Source organism: Copadichromis virginalis, linkage group LG5 (genome assembly GCF_057382275.1).
Source record: "Copadichromis virginalis isolate Kocher_CV1m ecotype Utaka linkage group LG5, C_Virginalis_male_GT1.1, whole genome shotgun sequence".
Lineage (NCBI taxonomy): Eukaryota > Metazoa > Chordata > Actinopteri > Cichliformes > Cichlidae > Copadichromis > Copadichromis virginalis.
The window spans coordinates 1,924,820-1,949,403 of record NC_140622.1 but is presented as its reverse complement, the minus strand read 5'-3'; the positions used below and the strand labels follow the sequence as shown (position 1 = coordinate 1,949,403).

The 24,584-nt window shown below is 51.5% G+C and overlaps 1 protein-coding gene across 3 annotated transcripts; it reads right to left on the bottom strand.

Annotated features, from left to right (window-relative positions):
* Positions 1-1,957: 1,957 nt before the first annotated feature.
* Positions 1,958-20,287, bottom strand: atxn7l2a (ataxin 7-like 2a). Of its 3 annotated transcripts, none has more exons than XM_085455554.1 (10): positions 19,706-20,287; positions 19,113-19,310; positions 18,192-18,260; positions 15,720-16,050; positions 14,427-14,674; positions 13,880-13,962; positions 12,105-12,316; positions 11,540-11,720; positions 4,699-4,820; positions 1,958-3,563 (listed from the first exon to the last, which is right to left on the bottom strand). In XM_085455554.1, exons 2-10 carry the CDS (start codon positions 19,240-19,242, stop codon positions 2,669-2,671), a joined length of 2,271 nt encoding a protein of 756 aa, XP_085311680.1. In that variant the 5' UTR covers positions 19,243-19,310; positions 19,706-20,287; the 3' UTR covers positions 1,958-2,668. The 3 variants fall into 3 exon arrangements, with proteins under 3 accessions (XP_085311680.1, XP_085311681.1, XP_085311679.1); XM_085455553.1 differs by lacking the exon at positions 19,706-20,287 and having other exon boundaries at positions 1,964-2,025; positions 2,702-3,563; positions 19,113-19,269; XM_085455555.1 differs by lacking the exon at positions 19,706-20,287 and having other exon boundaries at positions 19,113-19,345.
* Positions 20,288-24,584: the final 4,297 nt, after the last annotated feature.

Sequence of the window (24,584 nt, the reverse complement as noted above, 5' to 3'; positions counted from 1 at the left end):
TTTTTCTTAGAAGGGTGGACAATGAAATGAACATGAGTGAGCCTCCAGAGCCTTACGGGCCAAACGAGAAGCAGATTTGTTTGCTGCTGCTTGTTCCGCCGTAGATGACATGAAGCTACCGTGGAATAAAGTCACTGGGGTTATTATGGATGGTGCACCTGCTGTGGCTGGGGAGAGAAATGGACCCTAGTCTGTAACAAAGTCAGCAAACAAGGAGGTAAAGCTACAAAACTCCACTGTATTATTCACCTACAAGGACTCTGCTAAACATTTGAAATACGACCATGTTCTGAAAAAGGCAATAAAGGCTATTAATGATATTCGCTCCAAAGCCCTGTGCCACCGCCAGTGTCAACAGTTTGTACTCAACATCCAGGCTGAGTACAGGGATGTTGTGTATCACAATGACCTGAGATGGCTCAGTCGGGGGTCGGCACTGCACTGAAGCGCCTTGAGGCGACTTTTGTTGTGATTTGGCGCTATATAAATAAAATTGAATTGAATTGCAGCGCTTCTACTCTCTTAGGGAGGAAATCAGACAACTCTTATAATAACACAACATGTGAACACGCTGAACAGGAGCCTTCAGGGGTAAAATGCACTGGTAAGACAACTGTATTCACACATCAAAGCCTTTGGGACCAAACTGCTACTTTTCTAAAGACATCTGTCACAAATGCAGCCCAATACCACACATTTCCCATCGCTACAGGAAATAATGACTAGTTTCCTACAGACCAATGTTAGTGCGCAATGAGGTGATGCAGCAGACTTCTCTGGCTGAGAAGGTTCAACAGCACTTTTGGGATTTTGCAGCTATTGAAAAAATCTGGCTTCACAGTCCATGAAGCCAGATAACACACACCAATGAGTTAAACTGCAGGAATGTCTTAAAGACATAAAGACCTGGATGGCCGCTAACTTTCTGCTTCTTAATTCAGATCAAACTGAGGTTATTGTACTCGGCCCTGAAAATCTTAGAAATATGGTATCTAAGCAGATTCTTCCTCTGGGTGGCATTACCTTGGCCTGTGACCAAGAGATGTCCTTCAGTGCGGAAAATGCAAATACACAAAAAAAATCTAAAATTATAAAGATATTGTCTCAGAGTAATAGTGAAAAACTAGTTTGTGCATTTATTGGATGTAGCTTGGACTGCAGTAATTTGATATTAGGCGATCCTAAAAATGTCCCGTTTCCTTTATTTGTTCCAACATGCTGCAGCCAGAGTACTGGCAGGTACTCGAGACAGTCTGCCTGTTGATCCAGACTCAAATTCTGCTCCTCATACACAATCTTAATCTAAAAGACTTCATAGTACTATGGTACTGATAGATGTCAGACTTTTAAGATGATCAAGTATGTAGTTAAGGCTGGATCAGGTGACCCTGAATCTGCTGTGTCTTCACTCACTCTTTGCATTTAATCATTTAAGCCCTGGCCACCTTCCACGTGTCCCCTCACTCCCTACCAGGCGTGACGGCTGCCCCCTCCTCAGCCCGGTTCTGTCAGAGGGTCATTGTTGGGGTTTCCCTCTATTACAGCAGTCTTTAATAACAAAGCAGCTTGAGGCAGCTGTGGGGATAAATGTGTTGATGCAGTCACATCATCTAGTTTCTAATTGTAAAACGTGCACCACTGACTTCAGCCCAACATGAGAGCACATTTCCAAAGTGATAAAGAAGTGACAGAAACCAAGTGAAAATGACATTTTTAATCAATTTTTATAAACCAACATTTCATTTAGCAGCATAACCAGATGGTCGTGAGGTATTTCTAAATCCATACGCTCTGAACTTCCTCCCACCCTCCTTCACTCACCCAGACCTACACACCCAGCTGCGATCCACACTACATCGACACTGCACATACAAACAAGCGGTCACATCCACACCCGAGCGTACGCTCCACAGACAGAAGGCACACACAGACACACACAGTCCTGTTGGCTCAGTCCTGGACTGAGCAGAGCTGGCTCCCTCATCGTGGCTTGTAAGGCAGGCACACTTAATGGTGCAGTTTTGGCTGTAGGACAGAAGAAAATTAGTCAAATTATTACTTTTGTTTAGACAGCTGCTCTTTGCATTCACTTCATAATAAACAAAGATCCATGTTTCACACAGAGCCAGTTTAAGACCGCTCCTCGGAGCGTGGCGGGAATTTCTGTCCACCGCTGCTGGGCGTCACTGATCGTCATGGAAACAGCTCTCGGTTGAGTAATAGTCATTTTTAATACCTTGCAGCAGACCTGTGTTAGTCTAGTCCAAGACTACGTCGCTGACAACAGAGACTCTGAGGAGTATGACCTGACTTATCTATGGCACTTTGTAATTACCCAGAGGGCAGCAGCTGCACCTTCAACACGTCAGCAGTACACTGCTGCGTCTATGCAGAAACATGATTCCTCTACATGCACTGTGAGGCACTGAGCTGGTTGCACGGTACAAACTGTCTGACTGGCAGCATCCTTTCAGCTGTGCAGAGGCAGTCTCATCAGCTACACCAGTGAACACAGGTGACGAGCTGCGAGGTAGCTGCACAGGCAGAGGCCGCCCTCACTAACGCAGCCATACAAGCAGAAACACAACAGAAACCACTCCGTTCTCAAAAGAGCTTCAAGGGTTACTCCTAGTCGCCTTTGCAGGGGCCAAGTGTGGACTGGAACTGCTCAGTACACCCATTTCCCCTCGTCCAAACCTACCTTCTGTGTGCCCAGTTTCTTCTCCACACCCCCAGAAAGCGTCCCGCTTTTATTGTCTTTCCAGGGGTAGAAGTTTGAGCGTGGAGACGAAGTGGCAGAGCTGGAAGAAGAGGAGGAAGTCAGGCAGTGGGCTGAAGGCTTAGAGGAGGGAGCGTTATCCTCCGTACGACCAGCTTTGCGTTTCTTCACCGTTCCCATCTGGTGCTCAAAGACCCTCCCGCTGCCCTGCCCGTGCAGCCCTGAGTCTCCCACGCAAGCACGGCTGTGGGAATTGGCGGTGGGAGAAGGGTCCCCCAGAGGAGGGTGTGTCCGTCTGTAAGTCCAAATAGCCTTTGTGCTCGGCGACTGGGCGTCTGTGGGGGAAGGCTGGGGGTGGGGTTTGCTGCTGGGGGAGAGCGTGCCATTGGTCTGTGCGTGCGCTTTGGAAGATAAAGACGACGTGTTGGAAGGCGGGCGGCCCCTGTCCTGGAGGACGATGCAGTTCCTGTCGGGACCCGAGTGCTCTCCTTCCTGGGATGGGACTTTGCGCTTGCGGAGAACAGCGGCTGTAGCGACTTGCTCTCGCAGCTTCAGCATTTGCTTGCTGGGACGTCCGACTGGATTCTTGGGTCGCCCGTGACTACCGGCGATGCTGCTGCTGCTATTGCTCCCGTAGTTCTCCAACTGCGTGGATGTCGGGGGCCTCCCCGGCCCTCGACTGGAAGATGATGAGGATGACGCCGTTTTGAGGGAGGAGCTAATATGACTTCCTGTGCGAACCTTAGAATGTGATGAAGAGGAGGACATGATGGTGGGAGACACGGATGTGATGGTCTTGGCTGGAGGAGGAGGAGACTGAAGGTCTGCAGCTTGAGGTATTTTCCTGGACAGAGGGAAAAAAGAACAGATGAGCCCACCTGCAGTGTCTGACAGCACAGCCATGTTTACAGTGGCCACACCCCCGCCTCACCCTGCCACGGGGAACATAAAGCCCAGACAGCACTGTGAGGTCATCTTCTGAGGGGGCGTTGAACCAAACAACCCAGGGTGCACCTCTGTGCCAGCCTTGTTTGTGCTGCTGTAACATGTAAGCCCTGAGTGTCTGTTCCTGCACTGCCCAGCATGTCAGCAGACACGTTGTTAGCAGGAAACTGCTGCCATACGACAGCTCCTCAGGACCTGCTCAGGCTCAGACCGAGCATCTGATGGAGGAAGAACGTTACACGTGGCATCGTGAGCATGTCACACTGCTGCTCTGCCTGAACGAGTCCCACTGATGTGACGTTATGGACCGAGTGGTTTTAATGCCACAGCCTACCTGTATTGTTGCCGACTGCATCCATCGCTTTATCAACACACTGCATCCATTTTCTAATGGAAGCTTCCAGCAGGACAGTGTCTCACACATTTCCTGTGTCAGGAACAAAAGGAGCTACACTGTTTGATAATGTTTGGGCTTTTTACAGTGAACCAAAGCAGCTCCAACTCTTTTCCATGCTGCTGTTCACGGCTGACAGTGTCAGGGCATGCTCCCACATCAGCACTGACTGACAACCAAACCTGTCATGCTGAACTAGGCTACAGTCAGCATCTCCATGTGTGTCACAGTCAGGGTGAACTGCTCTGTCTAAAGCACAGAATATAATGTCAGAGACATTCACACCCGTGGCCTGCTGCAGATCGTCCTGTGGGGCTCTGGCAGTGCTCAGAGTTCCCACACAGAGGAGCAGACACCAGTCTTGATGTGGGTTAAGCACCTCCTGCAGCATCTGTCCATCTCCTGGAGACTCCTGCATGCTGTTGAGGCTGTGCAGGGAAGGCAGCAAACCAGCTGAAAAGCACACAGCTGGAGCACTACCTGTGCAGCCTGTGCAGGGTGCAGTCAGGGTGCTCCCAGTACTGACACTGACCCCGGTGTCCGTGGGTCGCTCCATTGTTGCACCACAGCTGCTGACAGTAACTCTGAGTAGTAAACACACATATATTCACATGAAGCTCTGTTCACAGGGACGTCTTACTTCCAAAGATGGGCGCTGATGTGCTGTTCCAGCATGCTGCTGAAGGCAGACCTCAGGTGGTGTAGTCTCCTGTCAAACGTGTAGATGCCCTGACCCAACACACGGCTTCCGAACGAGCACACCTTTAAAAACAAGAACACACCTTTAAACACCGAGCACAGAGGCTGTGCAGATATGCTGCTGTCTGAGTTTACATTCAACACAACTGTTTGTTTTGGAACTTCACAAAATCCTTTGAGTTGCTTTTCACACGTCTACTTTTGTATTTGTATCTATTCCAGCACCGTTTGCAGTCAGTCTCTCAGAGAAGTGCCTGGAAGAGCCTGTGGCACCACTGCAACCATGCTGCTTTATCCACACACACACACACACACACACACGCACACACACACACACACGCACACACAAGAGACACACAGGTCTCATTATCACAGCCTGTGTCTCCTGTGTGTGCGTCTGCTGTGTGTGCGTCTGCTGTGAGTCTCCCGTGTGTGCGCGTCTCCTGTGTGTGCGTCTGCTGTGTGTGCGTCTGCTGTGTGTGCGTCTCCTGTGAGTCTCCTGTGTGTGCGTCTGCTGTGTGTGCGTCTCCTGTGTGTGAGTCTCCTGTGTGTGCGTCTGCTGTGTGTGAGTCTCCTGTGTGTGCGTCTGCTGTGAGTCTGCTGTGTGTGCGTCTCCCGTGTGTGCGTCTGCTGTGCGTCCCCCGTGTGTGTGTCTGCTGTGTGTCTGCTGTGTGTGCGTCTGCTGTGTGTGCGTCTGCTGTGAGTCTCCTGTGTGTGCGTCTGCTGTGTGTGCGTCTCCCGTGTGTGTGTCTGCTGTGCGTCCCCCGTGTGTGTGTCTGCTGTGTGTCTCCTGTGTGTGCGTCTGCTGTGTGTGCGTCTGCTGTGTGTCTCCCGTGTGTGCGTCTGCTGTGTGTGGGTCTCCCGTGTGTGCGTCTGCTGTGTGTGGGTCTCCCGTGTGTGCGTCTGCTGTGTGCGTCCCCCGTGTGTGCGTCTGCTGTGTGTGCGTCTGCTGTGCGTCCCCCGTGTGTGTGTCTGCTGTGTGTCTCCCGTGTGTGCGTCTGCTGTGTGTGCGTCTCCCGTGTGTGTGTCTGCTGTGCGTCCCCCGTGTGTGTGTCTGCTGTGTGTCTCCCGTGTGTGCGTCTGCTGTGTGTCTCCCGTGTGTGCGTCTGCTGTGTGTGCGTCTGCTGTGCGTCCCCCGTGTGTGTGTCTGCTGTGTGTCTCCCGTGTGTGCGTCCCCCGTGTGTGCGTCTGCTGTGCGTCCCCCGTGTGTGCGTCTGCTGTGCGTCCCCCGTGTGTGCGTCTGCTGTGTCTGCGTCTGCTGTGTCTGCGTCTGCTGTGTGTCCCCCGTGTGTGTGTCTGCTGTGTCTGCGTCTGCTGTGTCTGCGTCTGCTGTGTCTGCGTCTGCTGTGTGTCCCCCGTGTGTGCGTCTGCTGTGTGTGCGTCTGCTGTGTGTCTCCCGTGTGTGTGTCTGCTGTGTGTCTCCTGTGTGTGCGTCTGCTGTGTGTCTCCCGTGTGTGTGTCTGCTGTGTGTGTGTCTGCTGTGTGTCTCCTGTGTGTGCGTCTGCTGTGTGTCTCCTGTGTGTGCGTCTGCTGTGTGTCTCCTGTGTGTGCGTCTGCTGTGTGTGCGTCTGCTGTGTGTGTGTCTGCTGTGCGTCCCCCGTGTGTGCGTCTGCTGTGCGTCCCCCGTGTGTGCGTCTGCTGTGTCTGCGTCTGCTGTGTCTGCGTCTGCTGTGTGTCCCCCGTGTGTGTGTCTGCTGTGTGTCTCCTGTGTGTGCGTCTGCTGTGTGTGCGTCTGCTGTGTCTGCGTCTGCTGTGCGTCCCCCGTGTGTGTGTCTGCTGTGTGTCTCCTGTGTGTGCGTCTGCTGTGTGTGCGTCTGCTGTGAGTCTCCTGTGTGTGCGTCTGCTGTGTGTGCGTCTGCTGTGTGTCTCCCGTGTGTGCGTCTCCCGTGTGTGCGTCTCCCGTGTGTGCGTCTCCCGTGTGTGCGTCTCCCGTGTGTGCGTCTCCCGTGTGTGCGTCTGCTGTGCGTCCCCCGTGTGTGCGTCTGCTGTGTGTGCGTCTGCTGTGTGTGTGTCTGCTGTGCGTCCCCCGTGTGTGCGTCTGCTGTGCGTCCCCCGTGTGTGTGTCTGCTGTGAGTCTCCTGTGTGTGCGTCTGCTGTGTGTCTCCCGTGTGTGCGTCTGCCGTGTGTGGGTCTCCCGTGTGTGCGTCTGCTGTGTGTGGGTCTCCCGTGTGTGCGTCTCCCGTGTGTGCGTCTCCCGTGTGTGCGTCTGCTGTGCGTCCCCCGTGTGTGCGTCTGCTGTGTGTGCGTCTGCTGTGTGTGCGTCTGCTGTGTGTGTGTCTGCTGTGCGTCCCCCGTGTGTGCGTCTGCTGTGCGTCCCCCGTGTGTGCGTCTGCTGTGCGTCCCCCGTGTGTGCGTCTGCTGTGCGTCCCCCGTGTGTGTGTCTGCTGTGAGTCTCCTGTGTGTGCGTCTGCTGTGTGTGCGTCTGCTGTGTGTCTCCCGTGTGTGCGTCTGCCGTGTGTGGGTCTCCCGTGTGTGCGTCTGCTGTGTGTGGGTCTCCCGTGTGTGCGTCTCCCGTGTGTGCGTCTCCCGTGTGTGCGTCTGCTGTGCGTCCCCCGTGTGTGCGTCTGCTGTGTGTGCGTCTGCTGTGTGTGCATCTGCTGTGTCTGCGTCTGCTGTGTGTGCGTCTGCTGTGTGTGTGTCTCCCATGTGTGTGTCTCCCATGTGTGTGTGTCTGCTGTGTGTCTCCCGTGTGTGTGTCTGCTGTGTGTGTGTCTGCTGTGTGTGTGCCTGCTGTGTGTGTGTCTGCTGTGTGTGTGTCTGCTGTGTGTCTCCTGTGTGTGCGTCTGCTGTGTGTGTGTCTGCTGTGTGTGTGTCTCCCATGTGTGTGTGTCTGCTGTGTGTCTCCTGTGTATGCGTCTGCTGTGTGTGTGTCTCCCGTGTGTGCGTCTGCTGTGTGTGTGTCTCCCGTGTGTGCGTCTGCTGTGTGCGTGTCTCCCGTGTGTGTGTGCGTCTGCTGTGTGCGCGTCTCCCGTGTGTGTGTGCGTCTGCTGTGTGCGCGTCTCCCGTGTGTGCGTCTGCTGTGCGTCCCCCGTGTGTGCGTCTGCTGTGTGTCTCCCGTGTGTGCGTCTGCTGTGTGTGCGTCTGCTGTGTGTCTCCCGTGTGTGCGTCTGCCGTGTGTGGGTCTCCCGTGTGTGCGTCTGCTGTGTGTGGGTCTCCCGTGTGTGGGTCTGCTGTGTGTGCGTCTGCTGTGTGTGCGTCTGCTGTGTCTGCGTCTGCTGTGTGTGCGTCTGCTGTGTGTCTCCCGTGTGTGTGTCTGCTGTGTGTGTGTCTGCTGTGTGTGTGTCTCCCATGTGTGTGTGTCTGCTGTGTGTCTCCCGTGTGTGTGTCTGCTGTGTGTGAGTCTGCTGTGTGTGCGTCTCCCGTGTGTGCGTCTGCTGTGCGTCCCCCGTGTGTGTGTCTGCTGTGTGTCTGCTGTGTGTGCGTCTGCTGTGTGTGCGTCTGCTGTGAGTCTCCTGTGTGTGCGTCTGCTGTGTGTGCGTCTCCCGTGTGTGTGTCTGCTGTGCGTCCCCCGTGTGTGTGTCTGCTGTGTGTCTCCTGTGTGTGCGTCTGCTGTGTGTGCGCGTCTGCTGTGTGTCTCCCGTGTGTGCGTCTGCTGTGTGTGGGTCTCCCGTGTGTGCGTCTGCTGTGTGTGGGTCTCCCGTGTGTGCGTCTGCTGTGCGTCCCCCGTGTGTGCGTCTGCTGTGTGTGCGTCTGCTGTGCGTCCCCCGTGTGTGTGTCTGCTGTGTGTCTCCCGTGTGTGCGTCTGCTGTGTGTCTCCCGTGTGTGCGTCTGCTGTGTGTGCCCCCCGTGTGTGCGTCTGCTGTGTGTGCGTCTGCTGTGCGTCCCCCGTGTGTGTGTCTGCTGTGTGTCTCCCGTGTGTGCGTCTGCTGTGTGTGCCCCCCGTGTGTGCGTCTGCTGTGTGTGCGTCTGCTGTGCGTCCCCCGTGTGTGTGTCTGCTGTGTGTCTCCCGTGTGTGCGTCTGCTGTGTGTGCGTCTCCCGTGTGTGTGTCTGCTGTGCGTCCCCCGTGTGTGTGTCTGCTGTGTGTCTCCCGTGTGTGCGTCTGCTGTGTGTCTCCCGTGTGTGCGTCTGCTGTGTGTGCGTCTGCTGTGCGTCCCCCGTGTGTGTGTCTGCTGTGTGTCTCCCGTGTGTGCGTCCCCCGTGTGTGCGTCTGCTGTGCGTCCCCCGTGTGTGCGTCTGCTGTGCGTCCCCCGTGTGTGCGTCTGCTGTGTCTGCGTCTGCTGTGTCTGCGTCTGCTGTGTGTCCCCCGTGTCTGCGTCTGCTGTGTCTGCGTCTGCTGTGTCTGCGTCTGCTGTGTGTGCGTCTGCTGTGTGTCCCCCGTGTGTGCGTCTGCTGTGTGTGCGTCTGCTGTGTGTCTCCCGTGTGTGTGTCTGCTGTGTGTCTCCTGTGTGTGCGTCTGCTGTGTGTCTCCCGTGTGTGTGTCTGCTGTGTGTGTGTCTGCTGTGTGTCTCCTGTGTGTGCGTCTGCTGTGTGTCTCCTGTGTGTGCGTCTGCTGTGTGTCTCCTGTGTGTGCGTCTGCTGTGTGTGCGTCTGCTGTGCGTCCCCCGTGTGTGTGTCTGCTGTGTGTCTCCTGTGTGTGCGTCTGCTGTGTGTGCGTCTGCTGTGAGTCTCCTGTGTGTGCGTCTGCTGTGTGTGCGTCTGCTGTGTGTCTCCCGTGTGTGCGTCTCCCGTGTGTGTGTCTGCCGTGTGTGGGTCTCCCGTGTGTGCGTCTCCCGTGTGTGCGTCTCCCGTGTGTGCGTCTCCCGTGTGTGCGTCTGCTGTGCGTCCCCCGTGTGTGCGTCTGCTGTGTGTGCGTCTGCTGTGTGTGTGTCTGCTGTGCGTCCCCCGTGTGTGCGTCTGCTGTGCGTCCCCCGTGTGTGTGTCTGCTGTGAGTCTCCTGTGTGTGCGTCTGCTGTGTGTCTCCCGTGTGTGCGTCTGCCGTGTGTGGGTCTCCCGTGTGTGCGTCTGCTGTGTGTGGGTCTCCCGTGTGTGCGTCTCCCGTGTGTGCGTCTCCCGTGTGTGCGTCTGCTGTGCGTCCCCCGTGTGTGCGTCTGCTGTGCGTCCCCCGTGTGTGCGTCTGCTGTGCGTCCCCCGTGTGTGCGTCTGCTGTGAGTCTCCTGTGTGTGCGTCTGCTGTGTGTGCGTCTGCTGTGTGTCTCCCGTGTGTGCGTCTGCCGTGTGTGGGTCTCCCGTGTGTGCGTCTGCTGTGTGTGGGTCTCCCGTGTGTGCGTCTCCCGTGTGTGCGTCTCCCGTGTGTGCGTCTCCCGTGTGTGCGTCTGCTGTGCGTCCCCCGTGTGTGCGTCTGCTGTGTGTGCGTCTGCTGTGTGTGCATCTGCTGTGTCTGCGTCTGCTGTGTGTGCGTCTGCTGTGTGTGTGTCTCCCATGTGTGTGTGTCTGCTGTGTGTCTCCCGTGTGTGTGCCTGCTGTGTGTGTGTCTGCTGTGTGTGTGCCTGCTGTGTGTGTGTCTGCTGTGTGTGTGTCTCCCATGTGTGTGTGTCTGCTGTGTGTCTCCTGTGTGTGCGTCTGCTGTGTGTGTGTCTGCTGTGTGTGTGTCTCCCATGTGTGTGTGTCTGCTGTGTGTCTCCTGTGTATGCGTCTGCTGTGTGTGTGTCTCCCGTGTGTGCGTCTGCTGTGTGTGTGTCTCCCGTGTGTGTGTGCGCGTCTGCTGTGTGCGCGTCTCCCGTGTGTGCGTCTGCTGTGCGTCCCCCGTGTGTGCGTCTGCTGTGTGTCTCCTGTGTGTGCGTCTGCTGTGTGTGCGTCTGCTGTGTGTCTCCCGTGTGTGCGTCTGCCGTGTGTGGGTCTCCCGTGTGTGGGTCTGCTGTGTGTGCGTCTGCTGTGTGTGCGTCTGCTGTGTCTGCGTCTGCTGTGTGTGCGTCTGCTGTGTGTGCGTCTGCTGTGTGTCTCCCGTGTGTGTGTCTGCTGTGTGTGTGTCTGCTGTGTGTGTGTCTCCCATGTGTGTGTGTCTGCTGTGTGTCTCCCGTGTGTGTGTGTCTGCTGTGTGTCTCCCGTGTGTGCGTCTGCTGTGTGTGTGTCTCCCATGTGTGTGTGTCTGCTGTGTGTCTCCTGTGTGTGCGTCTGCTGTGTGTGTGTGTCTGCTGTGTGTGTGTGTCTGCTGTGTGTCTCCTGTGTGTGCGTCTCCTGTGTGTGTCTCCTGTGTGTGCGTCTGCTGTGTGTGTGTCTCCCGTGTGTGTGTCTGCTGTGTGTCTCCCGTGTGTGTGTCTGCTGTGTGTCTCCCGTGTGTGTGTCTCCCGTGTGTGCGTCTGCTGTGTGTGTGTCTGCCGTGTGTGTGTCTCCCGTGTGTGTGTCTGCTGTGTGTCTCCTGTGTGTGCGTCTGCTGTGTGTGTGTCTGCCGTGTGTGTGTCTCCCGTGTGTGTGTCTGCTGTGTGTCTCCTGTGTGTGCGTCTGCTGTGTGTGTGTCTCCCATGTGTGTGTCTCCCGTGTGTGTGTCTGCTGTGTGTGTCTCCTGTGTGTGCGTCTGCTGTGTGTGTGTCTCCCATGTGTGTGTCTCCCGTGTGTGTGTCTGCTGTGTGTCTCCTGTGTGTGCGTCTGCTGTGTGTGTGTCTGCTGTGTGTCTCCCGTGTGTGTGTCTCCCGTGTGTGTGTCTGCTGTGTGTCTCCCGTGTGTGCGTCTCCTGTGTGTGCGTCTGCTGTGCGTCTCCCGTGTGTGCGTCTCCCGTGTGTGCGTCTCCCCTGTGTCCTTGGGGACATGAGGACACAGCATGGGCGTCCTCCTGTCCCTGTATAACGTCTCAGCCTGTGGTGATCAGAGGCTGGGCTCTGTGGCTGCTGAGCCCCAGTAAGTCTCACCGCCGCTGGTCTGGGATGCGCAGCCGAAGATGGAAACTCAGCTCGCTCGTCGTTTCCTTCGGCCTCGCTTTCATCGCTCGAGATTCGTCCGTGGACCAGAGGCGAGGGGACTCTGGGATTACCCTCATCCGACCGCTGGCTCTCCTCCTCTGGGGCACTCTCTACCACAGCCGTAGGCCAACTAGAACACACACAGGACCATCCAGATCCAGTTACACCCTCAGCAGCACCACATCAGCTCCTTCCCTACACTTGATGCACACGCTGTACTGAGCCGCGAACTGGTGGACTCATCTGAGAAGCCTTTAAACTTGCTCTGTTTGGGGATTATGTAACAGAACGAACACCTGGGTGTTAGTTTAGCAGACCATCAGTCCAGCACGTCTATGTTACAGCAGCAGCTGTTAGCTGCTTGATAAAACAGTTGCCCAGCAGCTGACTACACATGAATCCTGCAAGCCAAACCATGTTTGAGCCACTATAATCAGTAAAAAGATGGTTATTTATCTCTAGAAGAGTCCTAACTTCTTCTATAAGCATCCTTAGCTTCAGCATTCTTCACAACCTGAAGGCAGGGAGGGTGACCAAAGGTCTCCTGCAGTGTGGAGTACCAGCTTGCTCCCTGGGGGCCTCTGGGCTGAGGGACTGTCCCGTCGAGGAGCCTCCCTCCAGGGCTGGGCTCCCTTTCTCTCGAACCCTGGTCTTGAGTTCTGCCACTAGCTGGTCAAAGTTCTTGCTGCGGCCCACCACCTTCCTCCTCTGGTGGATGGAGTGAATCTGAGGGAAGGACAGATCAGATTGTGTGTTTGCTGTGGATCTGAGCAGGCCTGTGTGATGGGACTGACTGGATACTGTGGAGTTTCAGAATCGATTCTTTCAACAACAGGACAGTATAACAGTGCTTTTGAAAGATGACATCATCCCCCACCTATAGAGTCCACATTAAACTCCTCCCACAGTCGAGGACATTTTCATCTGAACACAGCACAAGTTGTCCCCCATTAATGAAGCGCCCGTACGAACCCCCCAGTGTTCCCAGCAGAAGCACCATTTCTCCCACAGAGCTGTTTTGGTGTACACATGTTTACTTCCTGTATGTGCAGTGGATCAACACTAAAGACTTGACAGCGTTTCACACACAGCTCAGAAGAATAACTGCAGTCGGTCACCTCTCTCATCAACAAGCTGCACGTCTGGCCTGCGATGGTCGACCGCTCTCCTGAAGGGCGCAGTTCTGACACGTCTCCATGCGTGATCAGTGGGATTCAGATTAGCGTGTCGTCTTCACACAAACAGAGGCGTGTCGGGGTCCTGGTCCTGCTGGTCCCGTGACCTCTGACCCAGCTGTCTCACACTGACCCTACACTGGTAGTCTTCAGATCTCATGATGCGTCGCACACCGTCAGGCCAGAGGCAGCAACGGTGTCTGACTGTAGCTACTGTGTCGTCTCCTTGGTAGGCCTCGCTCTGTTCTCTGATGGTCTCGTCGTGCACTGTGGTAAACGCCAAGGCGGCTTTTTCCTGTCCCAGCAGTGGGCGGTCCTGGCTCTCCTGCCTTTCGTTTCCTTCACATGTCGATGGACAGCTTGGAGTTGTTCCTGCACTGCAGTCTTTTATCAGCTGTTGTCTTCAGTGCAGGGAGCTCAGCCACAGCGTGTTGTGAACCTCCCTCCAGTGTGACTGACGTATGGCCACCACCTGTTTCAGGATGCTCCGTGGCAGGTTGGAGCCGTGTGTGAATCACTGTCAGAGCGTGTTGTGTTGATGCACTGCACGTTCCAATCCTGCATTGTTACTCTATACTGCGACGTTTCAGCCACACCTATGGTGACGTGTAAGGAGCACAGGAGATGTTTCTGGAAATATTATGAAGAATAGGCTTTATTGGTGCTTCCAGAGCTCAACACGAGATGGAAAGACACCGAGTTTGGGACAGACTGGACCTCACACCAGTTTGAAAGTGGGAGAGCTGTGGTGAAGACCACGATGGGATTCTGTCACATATTTGATATCACATTGTTGAGGAGATCGATCCAGTGGAAAACAAAAAGGACTCACGGCTGTGCAGGACAACTTCAATGACAGAATGACATGTGACACACAGGTTTACACAAACGTTCAGTGATAACATGATGAGTGTGCGTGAGGGCTGAACATGGCGGACAGGCTCGAAGCCCACACGCTGCCCTGTCACTGGGTCACAGCCTGACAGCACGCCTCACCCTGTACTTACCCACACTGAAGCACTAACATGGGACAGCACGCGTGTGTGTGTGTGTGTGTGTGTGTGTGTGTGTGTGTGTGTGTGTGTGTGTGTGTGTGTGTGTGTGTGTTGCTTACATTGCATGTCAGGAGGCGGGTGCACACTTTCTTCCTGTCGGGGTCAAGGACGCCGCAGTGTTTGTCCAAGTCGCACTTCCTCTCTGAGGACACACAGAAGCCACGTGAGCCACAGTGTGACAGCACAAGCTCACGTCTGTTGTCCACACGTGTGGACACACGGTTTCATTCTATTTGAAAGCAAACGGCCGTCTGCAGCGCGGCCGCAGCTGCGCTCTCTGCACTCGGCAGGCTGATCCTTCATGATGCATCACAGCGCGTCACGCTGTGTGTCAGCAGACGCCGGCTGCAGACTCAAACAGAACAAAGACATCGCACAGACACATGAACGCAGCGTTCCAGAATAGCTCGGAGTGACGCTCGGCTTGTTTTAACAGTGCCGCCATCTTGGATTGCTACCTCGGGTCACATTGGTTGGCTCGGACTTTCCGAGTGGGAAACAAAAACCTTTAAAACTTGGCATCGACTTCCGACTTATTCGGGAACGCACCACACTTCTACTGACATCTACTTTCTCTATTGCCTGCACGTCTGAACTTGTACTCACTGGAAGCCACTTTGTTGTAGGGTCTGGGGATGCGGTGGCGTGTGGCAGCGGAGGTTTGAGTGGAATCCTTTCTCACTGTGGGGTGCCTGTCACTGGGTGAAGATCTACCAGGCGGAGTAGCTCCGTGTGGCCAAGGGGGATCTCTGAGAGACGGAGGTGGGGAGCTCATGGGAGGCTCGAGAGGTGGTGGCTGCTTGAATACCGAAGAGTCAAAGTGACTGCTGTGGGACTTCTCCAGTGGGGAGTGTCTTGGTGACGAGAGAAGAAGTTCACAGTTTGTCATCGTAGCCAATGAAAAACAACCATGTGTGAATAAGAGGGCTCTAATGTTTCAGTCCTGCGCTCTACATTAGCTGTGCTCGCTCAGATCACGTGTTCGTCTCTCTAACACAGCTCTGTGCTGATTGGTCGCAAACACAAGGTTTGGATAGAAAGGTGTGTGAGGCTTTTGTACTGAGCTGTGATTAATAACTTTAACATGATAATCCACCACGCTCCACCAAGTATGTCAGGAACTGAAGAAGATGCCCACTTTCATGCCGGCTTCTCTCCAAACACCAATCCTTTCCTACCAGCTGGAACGATGACACGGGTGCTGCCACGAGCAGGTTACGCGTAGCACACATCAGGACACGCCAAAGGGCTTCAACTCACCAAAACTCGAAAATAAAAAAGTCAAATGTGTATTTGAGAGAAAACTCGAGTGGCGATGAGCTGAGACAGATTCTACCACAGACAAGTCCCACCTCATTTCTGGGTGCAACCCTGTCTGTGGTCCCCAGACTCCAGCAAGCACCGAGTTCAAAAACAGCCAACAGCCTTTCATCCCCAAGAAAAGGTTTAGCTCGGCTGTTATGACAGGTGTTATTCTACAGTCAGCATCCACGGAGGATCTATGGTGCTAGCTTCCATCTAGACACGATGCACCAGAACATACGGTTCTGCTGTTACCTGATCAAAGATTATGACTATGGCTCACTGGAGCTTCAGCTAGCTACAGAGCTAGGGTAATAATGCAAACACATTAGCACAGTGACAAAGAGCATCAGGTTTAAAGGTTAGTCATTAATGTGCTGCTGTGTGGTTTGGATGACTCGCTACAAAGAGAGGCCAACACTCGCTGTTTGTCATTTCAATTAGATATAAGAACACATTACAACATTTGTACAGAGGATTTAGACGAACAAAATCATTGCACGTCCAATCCAAGCTAGCCACTACACTCTGAACAGCTGACATCATCTATTATTGCTTTAATCAAGCTCGGACATTTTGACTGGACTGTGTTCTTACCGCACTCCGTCCTTGGAAGTTTTCGAGTATCTGTACTGTGGTGGTGTGACGGGTGAAGGTGGAGCCGCCCGGAGCTGCCCGACTCCCTGGTTTCGACCCTCCCACGAAGCAGCGTTGGTCCCATGAGGAGGAGAGGGGCCGTGATGGCTTCTCTGTTGGGGTTGCGGTGCCGGGGTGGGAGAGCGTAAGCGGGCGTACAGCTTGGCCACAGGCCCGTGTCTCCGCTCGCAGTGCTTTTCAAAGGCCTGTGGCTTCACGACCTGCCCGCAATGGCTGCAAACCACCAGGTAGAAGTCGTCATGGCCAGGGTAGAGGCCAAAGATGGACATGTCTTGAAGAAGAGTGGAGAACACAGAAAGACGTACTCTCACTTAGAGGAACCTACGGTTTCAAACATCCTAAATCTGCACGTGCTTCTTGCGACTGACATGCTCGTAGCCTGCTGTGCTGCTGGATCTGCTTCTACTGTGTAGCCTGTTCCATGGAGAAGCTGTAAGTCGGGGCTTACTTACCCGACTAAGTATTTGCAGACTCAGTTGAATGTGATGACATTTTCAGGCTTTGTTTCACTCACTAACAAGGTATGGGTGTGCGATATATCGAATATACTCAACGTATCGCGGGTTTTTCCACGTGCAATGGTTAAAGTGGCTTTATGGGAACCATTGAGTACAGGTTGCCATGGAAATATTAAGCTGTCTGCATGTAACCCATGCTGCAGATGCATGTCGTTCGGATTTCACGAGGAGGATGTCGAACAAAATGCAGTCTTTGCAAAACATGCCGTGAAACTATCGCTGCAAAATGTAGCAGCAGCACAAATGTATCCACCAGCTGAAAAGGTGTTTGAACGTCTGCACGTGAACGTCTGCACGTGAACGTCTGCACGTGAACGTCTGCACGTGAACGTCTGCCCGCACACCGAACAGTAAACCAGCTGTGACTCTCGTTTCTGTCATTTAAGGTCGGCAGTTTTCACGCGTCATAGGCACAAAGAGCACCTTGTGGTGCTGTTAGCATCTTTCACTTGGTGCGAGATCCTAAATACTTCTAAACTACTAAAGCTGAGTGCTCCCTCTCGCTGACGCGTGCTCTGAATGTGCACAGCATCATGGTGCACACATGCTGCACACTGTGGGGAGCAGGTATCCTCTCACATCATCTCCAAGAACAGGCCGAGCGTGTTTATTGAAATGATGTGATGAGCTCTGTATCTCTGTGCTCACCAACACATCTCCTCTTTCCCAGCTTGTGTTTGTCAGTGAACGAGTCCCGTGTGTCTACTGAAGGCATCATGAGTGGAGCCGTGTCTTAGAGAAAACAGCATGAGCGCATTAGCAGAATTATAAGTCGGTAAAGACTTTTTAGCGGCTGATAGCCATCCACTTCTTCCCCTGCTCACAAATAAACTCCCCGGTTTCTGGGTCAAACAGTATGTATGTATGTGCAAGTCAACATCCCGCCCCAGCAGCAGGCGTGCAGGTATACAGGATGATCACACGACAGTGCTCAGCCAGGCTCACGTAAATCCACCCGACTGGGGACCAGAATGCATCCGCTGCCCTGACCAGTGACGGGCCAGTCAGCCTCCTGGTGGTCTTAATAAGAAGCTGGCTGTTTTCATGCATCTGCAGCACAGCCACACGCCAACACGTCGGTATGTGGAAGCCAATAACTGTGAGTAAAAGTTTGCCAAACAGAAGTTTGGACGTGCACACTTTATAGAAGCTAACGCTATCCAGCCCTCGATCGAAGCAGTTAGACAATGATGGAGGAGTCAGATCAGCCTGTCGTCGGTCAACATGTCCAGTCGCCCAACCTTAGCGTGCACTTTGTTACAAACACAAACCTTTATGAGAAATTCACTGACATAAAAATCGGATTGTAAATGATGGCATCAACTGGTGAGGCTCCCCTGATGTGCACCATGAGCAGGAGCTTGGTGCTAGCTGGAACCACAGGCCGGAAACGCTGCAAAGCTTCACTTAGAACGACGAAGCTGGCGTGCACGTGCCAAACACTCACGCTCCTCTACGTGCCAAATACGCTCCAACACACCGTCGTCACAGACGCGTGTTACAATGCACAGCATTACAAAGCATGTGGCTTGTGTAGTGTTATAAGCTGTTAATATAACTACAAAAGAAAAATAGAAATTTAAGCCTATTTCCAACAAAAGCTGTGTTCACGATAAGCGACCTGAAACTCAGCGTGAGCTCTGTGAAGACTCTTCATTGTTAAACTTTGACGAAACATTCGGAGTCTGGCCAAAGTTTTTTAACCAAACCTGCACAGCAGATTCAAACTAAGAACAGTGGGGGCCGTGTGATCCTCACACGCACTGTCAGGTACCCCCGAGTTGTGGTGTCATGTTCTCATAAACAGCATCCAGCATGTGTATGTGCAAAGGTGTGTTTGTTAGAAAAGCTGAGATCCATAAGTATGAGGCATGTTTCCAACCTGCACACTTACCCTCTTTACTGAGTGACATTGCCTCTGCAGCCTTTTTGCCATTCTTATTGCAGTCATCCACATCAGGCCCTGAAACACATGTTCAAGACAGCCACTGTCAGCTGTGATGTTGGTATCACCATTAGTAATGCTCATCTTACATCACACATAGCCCATATTAATAAGCTGTGTTATGTAATTGACTCAGATCTCGTTTCTTCAGGAAGTACTCGTAGTCCAAGTATACGATCAGCAGGCAGTAGCTAATGGCACTGGGTGGTGGGGAGACTATCTGACAGTTAATGGGCAGAGCAGCACTGGAGAAACGCCAAACAGTGACTCTAAGCTAGCAAGAACACTGTGGGCAGAAGCCACATATATGAGGAATCGTGTGGCGAGTCCACGAGTATCATTGTTTAGGAAGCGAAGTGGGAACGACACGCAAAATGTTTCCTTCTATCACAGGATGGGCCAGCGGTGCAGAAGCGTCAGACTCCTCCTCCGTCACCGGCGTCTGCTCTGAATCCGGCTGCTGCTAGCGTTAGCATGCTGATGCTAACTACCTCGTCGCCACCGGCTAGTCGGGCTCGCATGGTAGCTTGTATGCTCGCTTTCCACGGCCAGCCGTCCACACTAGCTTCCTTCCGCTCTGATGTCAGCCAGCCCTGCCGGTTTTCTCCACACGAATGGTCTCCCCTAAACGCTGCAGACTGTTTTATGACCACACAGGTGGAAATCATGCTACAATGACTGTGTCCTTACAATTATAATTTTTGTAACCTAGTGAAGACCAACATGTTACCCACCCAGCACTAGGACCCGGTAGGGTCTTTGTTTGGGTAACATGTTTAGCTCCGTCCTGCGTTTCCGCGAAAATAAACACTGCTGCTTCCGTTAAATGGCTCCGTACCGATCAGTGTTTGTGTCAGGGTGTTTCCTTACCATCCGCCGGCGTCATGCCCGCCCAATCGGCCCAGGCAGTCCAGCTTTGACCCACGAAATCATCGAGGCTAGGAACCCGCCGATCCAGAGCAGCCATTACTTTTACTGCGCGTTCACGAACCGCCATCATCACTGCGCGGCAAGCAGCTTACGTCATCTCGCGTTCTCGACAGGAAAGGAACTTCCTGCGTGCGCGTGCTGGGGACACCCACACAAACAGAAGGCTTGGCTCTAAGAGCTGTCCCACTTTTGTACCGTGGAAATGACAGAATGTTATCAACACAGCACACGCGTGGACGTAGTATGGTTGAATGCGCAGTGAAAACAGAATGACATGTAAGAAACATCACAGCTTCCACAGATCCGCTGCCGCCTGTCTTTAACCCTAACCCTAACCCATGATCAATAGTTGGTCCACGACCCTGTTAAGGGACAGAGGCCACCCACTTTGTCCCCTCTGCATAGACTGGTACTCCTCTATCATGTACCAGACAGCCTGGTTAGAGTGCCACAGCTGCACACCTGCACAGGTACATTATCCTCTGAGCTTCCTCCATTCATCCTTCTTCCACCTGCTCCTGTCTGACACTTACCTCCACCAGACTATTTGATCTTCTCCTCCATTTCACTTCCTGTCCACACCATGATGGAACAGTTGGAACTTTGCTTGCTCTCCTGCATATATCTGCCTTCTTTCCTTCTGTCTCCATCATATCAGCCAGCTCTCTCCCTGTAACAGTCCCTCACTGCCACACGCCTGCCTTTCCTTCTCTCTTGTTGCCTCTTCTTTTGTCTTCATGTAAGAGTAGCACATTTGTACCGGCACCCTGCTGCCCACCAGCACCTGAGGCGATCATTGTTAACCAATCTAAAGCCCAGCACAAACAGCAGGACCTAGTTCGGCGTTCTGTATCGTACACTCACACGGGATAATGTTTGCCAGGAGGTGGCACAGATCAGTGAAAGGATGTGGTCTTGGTGAGGAGAAGAAGAGAATGAGTCCAGGCAGCGTTTCCAGTAATCCACATGGATATTGCACCAGTGAAAAGGGAGCATTGGAGGGTGAGCAGGCAGGCGAGTGCGGAGTTAAGCAGCGTCCTGTGGAGGCGGCTGAGTATGACAGGCACTCCTATAACCAGCAAAGGCACACACAGGAACCTGGAAGGGAATTTTACCAAAGGAGCAGCCTGGTTAGTTAGTTAGCTTTTAACACGCTGATCTTTCCTATTGGAAGTCAAACTGTGTAGTCAGGTGAGCGCAGTAGTCCACTCCAGCGTTGTCCATTGGAGACAGCGAGCCAAGGTAAAGCCACACCTTGCAGCTGATGTCTGTGAACGTGTTATTCATGTGTCCATTACTTGCAGACTGGACTGCTGCAGTTCTCTGTACTTTGGTTTGGACCAGGCCTCTCTTCATGATCTCCAGTTGGTCCAAATGCAGCTGCTCGCCTGCTGACGGGCACTAAGGAGCCTGTAACCCCAGCGCTGGCCTCCCTGTTCCTGTCTAATTTAACATCCTACTTTTTGGTTCTAAGTCAGTTAACAGCGAGCTTCTACCTGTCTGAGTTGTGTATTTATGCTCCAGAAACAACTATAAGCTAACGTTAACGAATCCACAGACTAAAGTGTGGTGGTGACCAATGTTCCCTCTAATGTTTCATGTGTCTGAACACACAAACTCCCTGAGCGGCCCTTGGACCAGGGTGAGCGACAGCAGACGTGGTCACTGTGGTCACGCCAGCATCCAAGTTACATGTTTATTAAAATAACAAATTACAGCATTTACATTTATGTTAGACTACTTTTAATTAACTGCTTTATCCCACTTACAATGAAAACAAAAATCTTGTTCATGTCCTGTGCAGCATGTTAACACTGTTGGAAGGAAAAATAACTTCAACTGCAATTTTGAAAAGACAACTTTGTTTTTTTTTCTGTTATAAAGCTCTGACTGTATTATGAGTCTGACTCTGTGGGAGAGGGTCTGTAACTCTGTCTGCAAATACAGGATATAAAGACCAATGTTGGGCAATTAATTATATAGTTACTTCTTCAAAAAAGTAACTGAGTTTTGCAAACAAAGTTCCGTCTGTCCTGCTCACATCTCCAATGGTCGTACCAGGGGCGATTTTAGCCCATTTTTGGGGGTGCTTCAGTGATTCCCCAAAATGAATCAAAGCACCCCCAAAGATTTCTTACTTCTTCTTTTTTTTTTTTTTTTTTACAATATTTGCTGTTTGTGTGACACACTACTAAAAATATAAAAAGCATACAGTGCTGTACTTGTTTGAGACGTAACACTTTAACAACAAAAGTATAGATAACCCCCCCTCCCTTCCAAAATGGTTTGTTCCAGCTCTCCCCTGCTCTGGCTCTAGCGCTCTGTCTGCCAGAGCGATGGTGGCTGAGACGCAGCGAGCGGAGGTGGAAGTGCCTGGCTTAAAAGAGTTAGGTAGGAGTCAGGCCTTGTTTATTTTTATTTATTTGATTTTATTTGTCACTGAATGATTGATTTATTTTGAACATGACTAAAATAACAACAAAATACACTTTAAACAACAGTGAGACAAAGAAAGGGTTGGTACAAACAGACTTAAAGGTAAACTCATTTGATCCTACCTCAACATACAACATACATATAATTACATACAATTCTATAAGTCTACAAACAGATGTCACGCATAAAAATCCTAATGATGAAGCTAAATATTGGGTTTAATTGTGCCTCATTTACAGTGACAGAGTTTTCCCTTCCTTCCTCTCCTTTTACATAAAGTATAATTACCATTATATAAGCAATCATATATCTGTGTCTATACATACATATACCTAAATAAGTATATACAAAGGAGGGGGAGAAAAAAACAAACACCCCCCCCCCCCCCCCCCCCCCCACCTGCCCAGACCAATGTGTAAAATCTTGGAGCAGATATGGTGCCACAAAAAGTGCCATTACTGGGTCTGTGGGAGCTGTTTTTTAAAAACATTTAGACCAGCAGGTGGCGATATTAGGACATGTCCAAAACATGTGACAACGAGGCAGAATTCTGGCCACATCGATCACAGCTTGAGTCCGCCCCTGGAAACATCTGTCGTAGGATCCAAAACGAAATTAAAATCATCAGTTTATGGGTGTCCATATTAGGTAAAGAGGATATAAATGATTTAATAAAACCTGCATCATCAACATTAGGGCATAAATATTTGCTAGTGTAACCTGATTGTTATAAAGTTTCCCTGTAACTATGATATAACGTCCACGAGGGTCTGATAGTACGTTTATCAGACCCTATTCTTAGCTGTGAATGAAACACCTGCGCTCCATCCTCCACGTAGCTTCTGATGATCCTGTTTCTCAAACGGCTTTCCTGCAAGTATCCTATATCTGTCCCCAGCTTTTTAAGGTGTGCCAGAATGTTGCCCCGCTAACAGCACCATTGAGTCCTTTACAATGCCATGACACAAAATTTACTAGGTTTTAATAATTCTCAATAACCATTATTTAACTTGTAAATAAAGATTTGCAACCCAATTAAACCCTTTCCCCCTCCTTTTTAATAAAATGGCCTCCAAACAAAATACAAACAAACCCAAACAGAACACTGAAACAGTCTCTGCTCCTCCCTGCACAGAGAGGGCTCCATACAACCAAAGTATTTAAGTCTCAGCTCAGAGACACGAACATCTGACTTACCACTCAGCTCCCAAAGATTTATATTATTCATATCCAGTTTCATTTTGATAAAGTTTGATAAAGCACACTCACAGTAATAATAATATCAATAATAATAAAATTAAAGGGAAAGAAAGTAGTTCAGGCTCTGCCATTGACCTTAACCCTTGTTATGATGGTTTACATACAAGGAGAGATTACATTGGTAAGAGAATAAACATCATCTTGTAACTTAAATCACCTTAATATTAATCCATTTAAACATTAGCTATGAATTTACCTGCGGACACATAATTCATTCTCTGAAAACAGAACAAAGAAAGGAAGAAGATGTAAGAATGTCCTGAGCAGCATAATAACATATTTGACCTGAATAAGAGTTTACCACCTCAGTCAGTGAGCGTCACCGTCCGGTAACGTCTTTCTCGAGCAGCTGCCAGCGCCTCCTATCCAGTTTCACCTTCCGATGTGATCAGCTTGTTGGACGGGATACATTTCTCGTGTCTCTGGAGCCGTTTGCTGTAACCACCTGGCTGGATAACACAGCTGTGTTGGATGCCAGCGCTGCGGAGTTTCTGCTTCAGTTGATTGAAGGTTGCTCGCATCCGCCCAGCCTCAGGACTTGTGTCGGGGAAAATATAAACTGGAGACCCGTCGAAGTGTAAGTTTCCTTTATTACGAGACAGTCTCAGGATCTTCTCCTTGTCTGTGAAGTAGTGCAATCGGATAATATCGGGCCTCGGTCGTTCCCCGCTGCGTGGTTTGGGGATAAGGCTTCTTCTCGATCAATAACAACAGGGCGGTCAAAGTTATCTACTCCAGAAACTTTGCGGCAAAATCGGTGACGTTATTCGCTTCTGCGCCTTCTGCAACACCAACTATTCTGATATTCTGTCTGCGACTTCCATCCTCTCAGGCCATGTGTCTCTTTAGCTGAAAAACGTGACACCAGGTAACCTGCAGTGTGGGAAACGTGTTTCCCGACGATGTTTGCTGCCCTACAATCCGCCCTGCTCTGCAGTGAAATCAGCACCGTCCTGTTGCTCCCATTGAATACAGCCTGTTTAAACTCTAAAACTTACCACTGTCCTGTTTGGAATGGGTACTGACTGACTGGATGCCCATTAACCTTATAACTGTTGTGTGTGTGTGTGTACAGATAGACAGCCAGGTGCATATAAGGAAGGTTTTTCAAAAAAAGGAGCCACATTCAGGTGAAAGTGTAAAATCAAATGACCTGTGAATCAGGAATAATGTTGGATCAGTGTTTCAATATTTATGTCCTTTATTAGATGTTCGTGTGGTTTGGTTATTTGCCTTTTGCTTGAAAGTACACTGAGAGGACTTTTCATTAGTGATCTTAATAGTAGTTTTTTCATATTAATGTAATTTTTCATCTAATTGAATCTATTTGTGTATGATTGTCAGTTCAAAGAGGGAACGTGAGGAGAAAGTACGAGGTCAGGAAGAAGCAGGTAAGCAAACAGACAGACAGCAGTGACAGGCAGAAACTGTGAAACTGACAAAGAGGAAAACCTGATTTTACTCACAGTCTGGAAGTTGTGTCCTCCCTGTATTAAAGCTGCTAAACAGAATCTGCTAAACAAACTGGGCTGAAACACTTTGAGCCTCTTTAACAACATCCCAACATAACATTATCATTGATCGGGGAGATTCAAGTTAATGATATATTTTTATGTGGTTCAGCCACAGCTCTACTGAAACCTCAGCCAGTAACAGGTCGGCCAACCTTTGGACCGTCCAGTTGTCTGTATGACTGCTGCAGTACGTGCTTCACAT

Bases quoted from the DNA above. Each gene is read 5' to 3' on its own strand.
- atxn7l2a (XM_085455554.1), bottom strand. From the start codon at position 19,242: ATGATGGCGGTTCGTGAACGCGCAGTAAAAGTAATGGCTGCTCTGGAT. The intron at 16,051-18,191 runs GTAAGTGTGCAG...CTCTTCTTCAAG, and splicing joins AATGTCACTCAGTAAAGAGG to ACATGTCCATCTTTGGCCTC. The intron at 12,317-13,879 runs GTAAGCAACACA...TCCTTCCCTCAG, and splicing joins CCCGCCTCCTGACATGCAAT to ATTCACTCCATCCACCAGAG.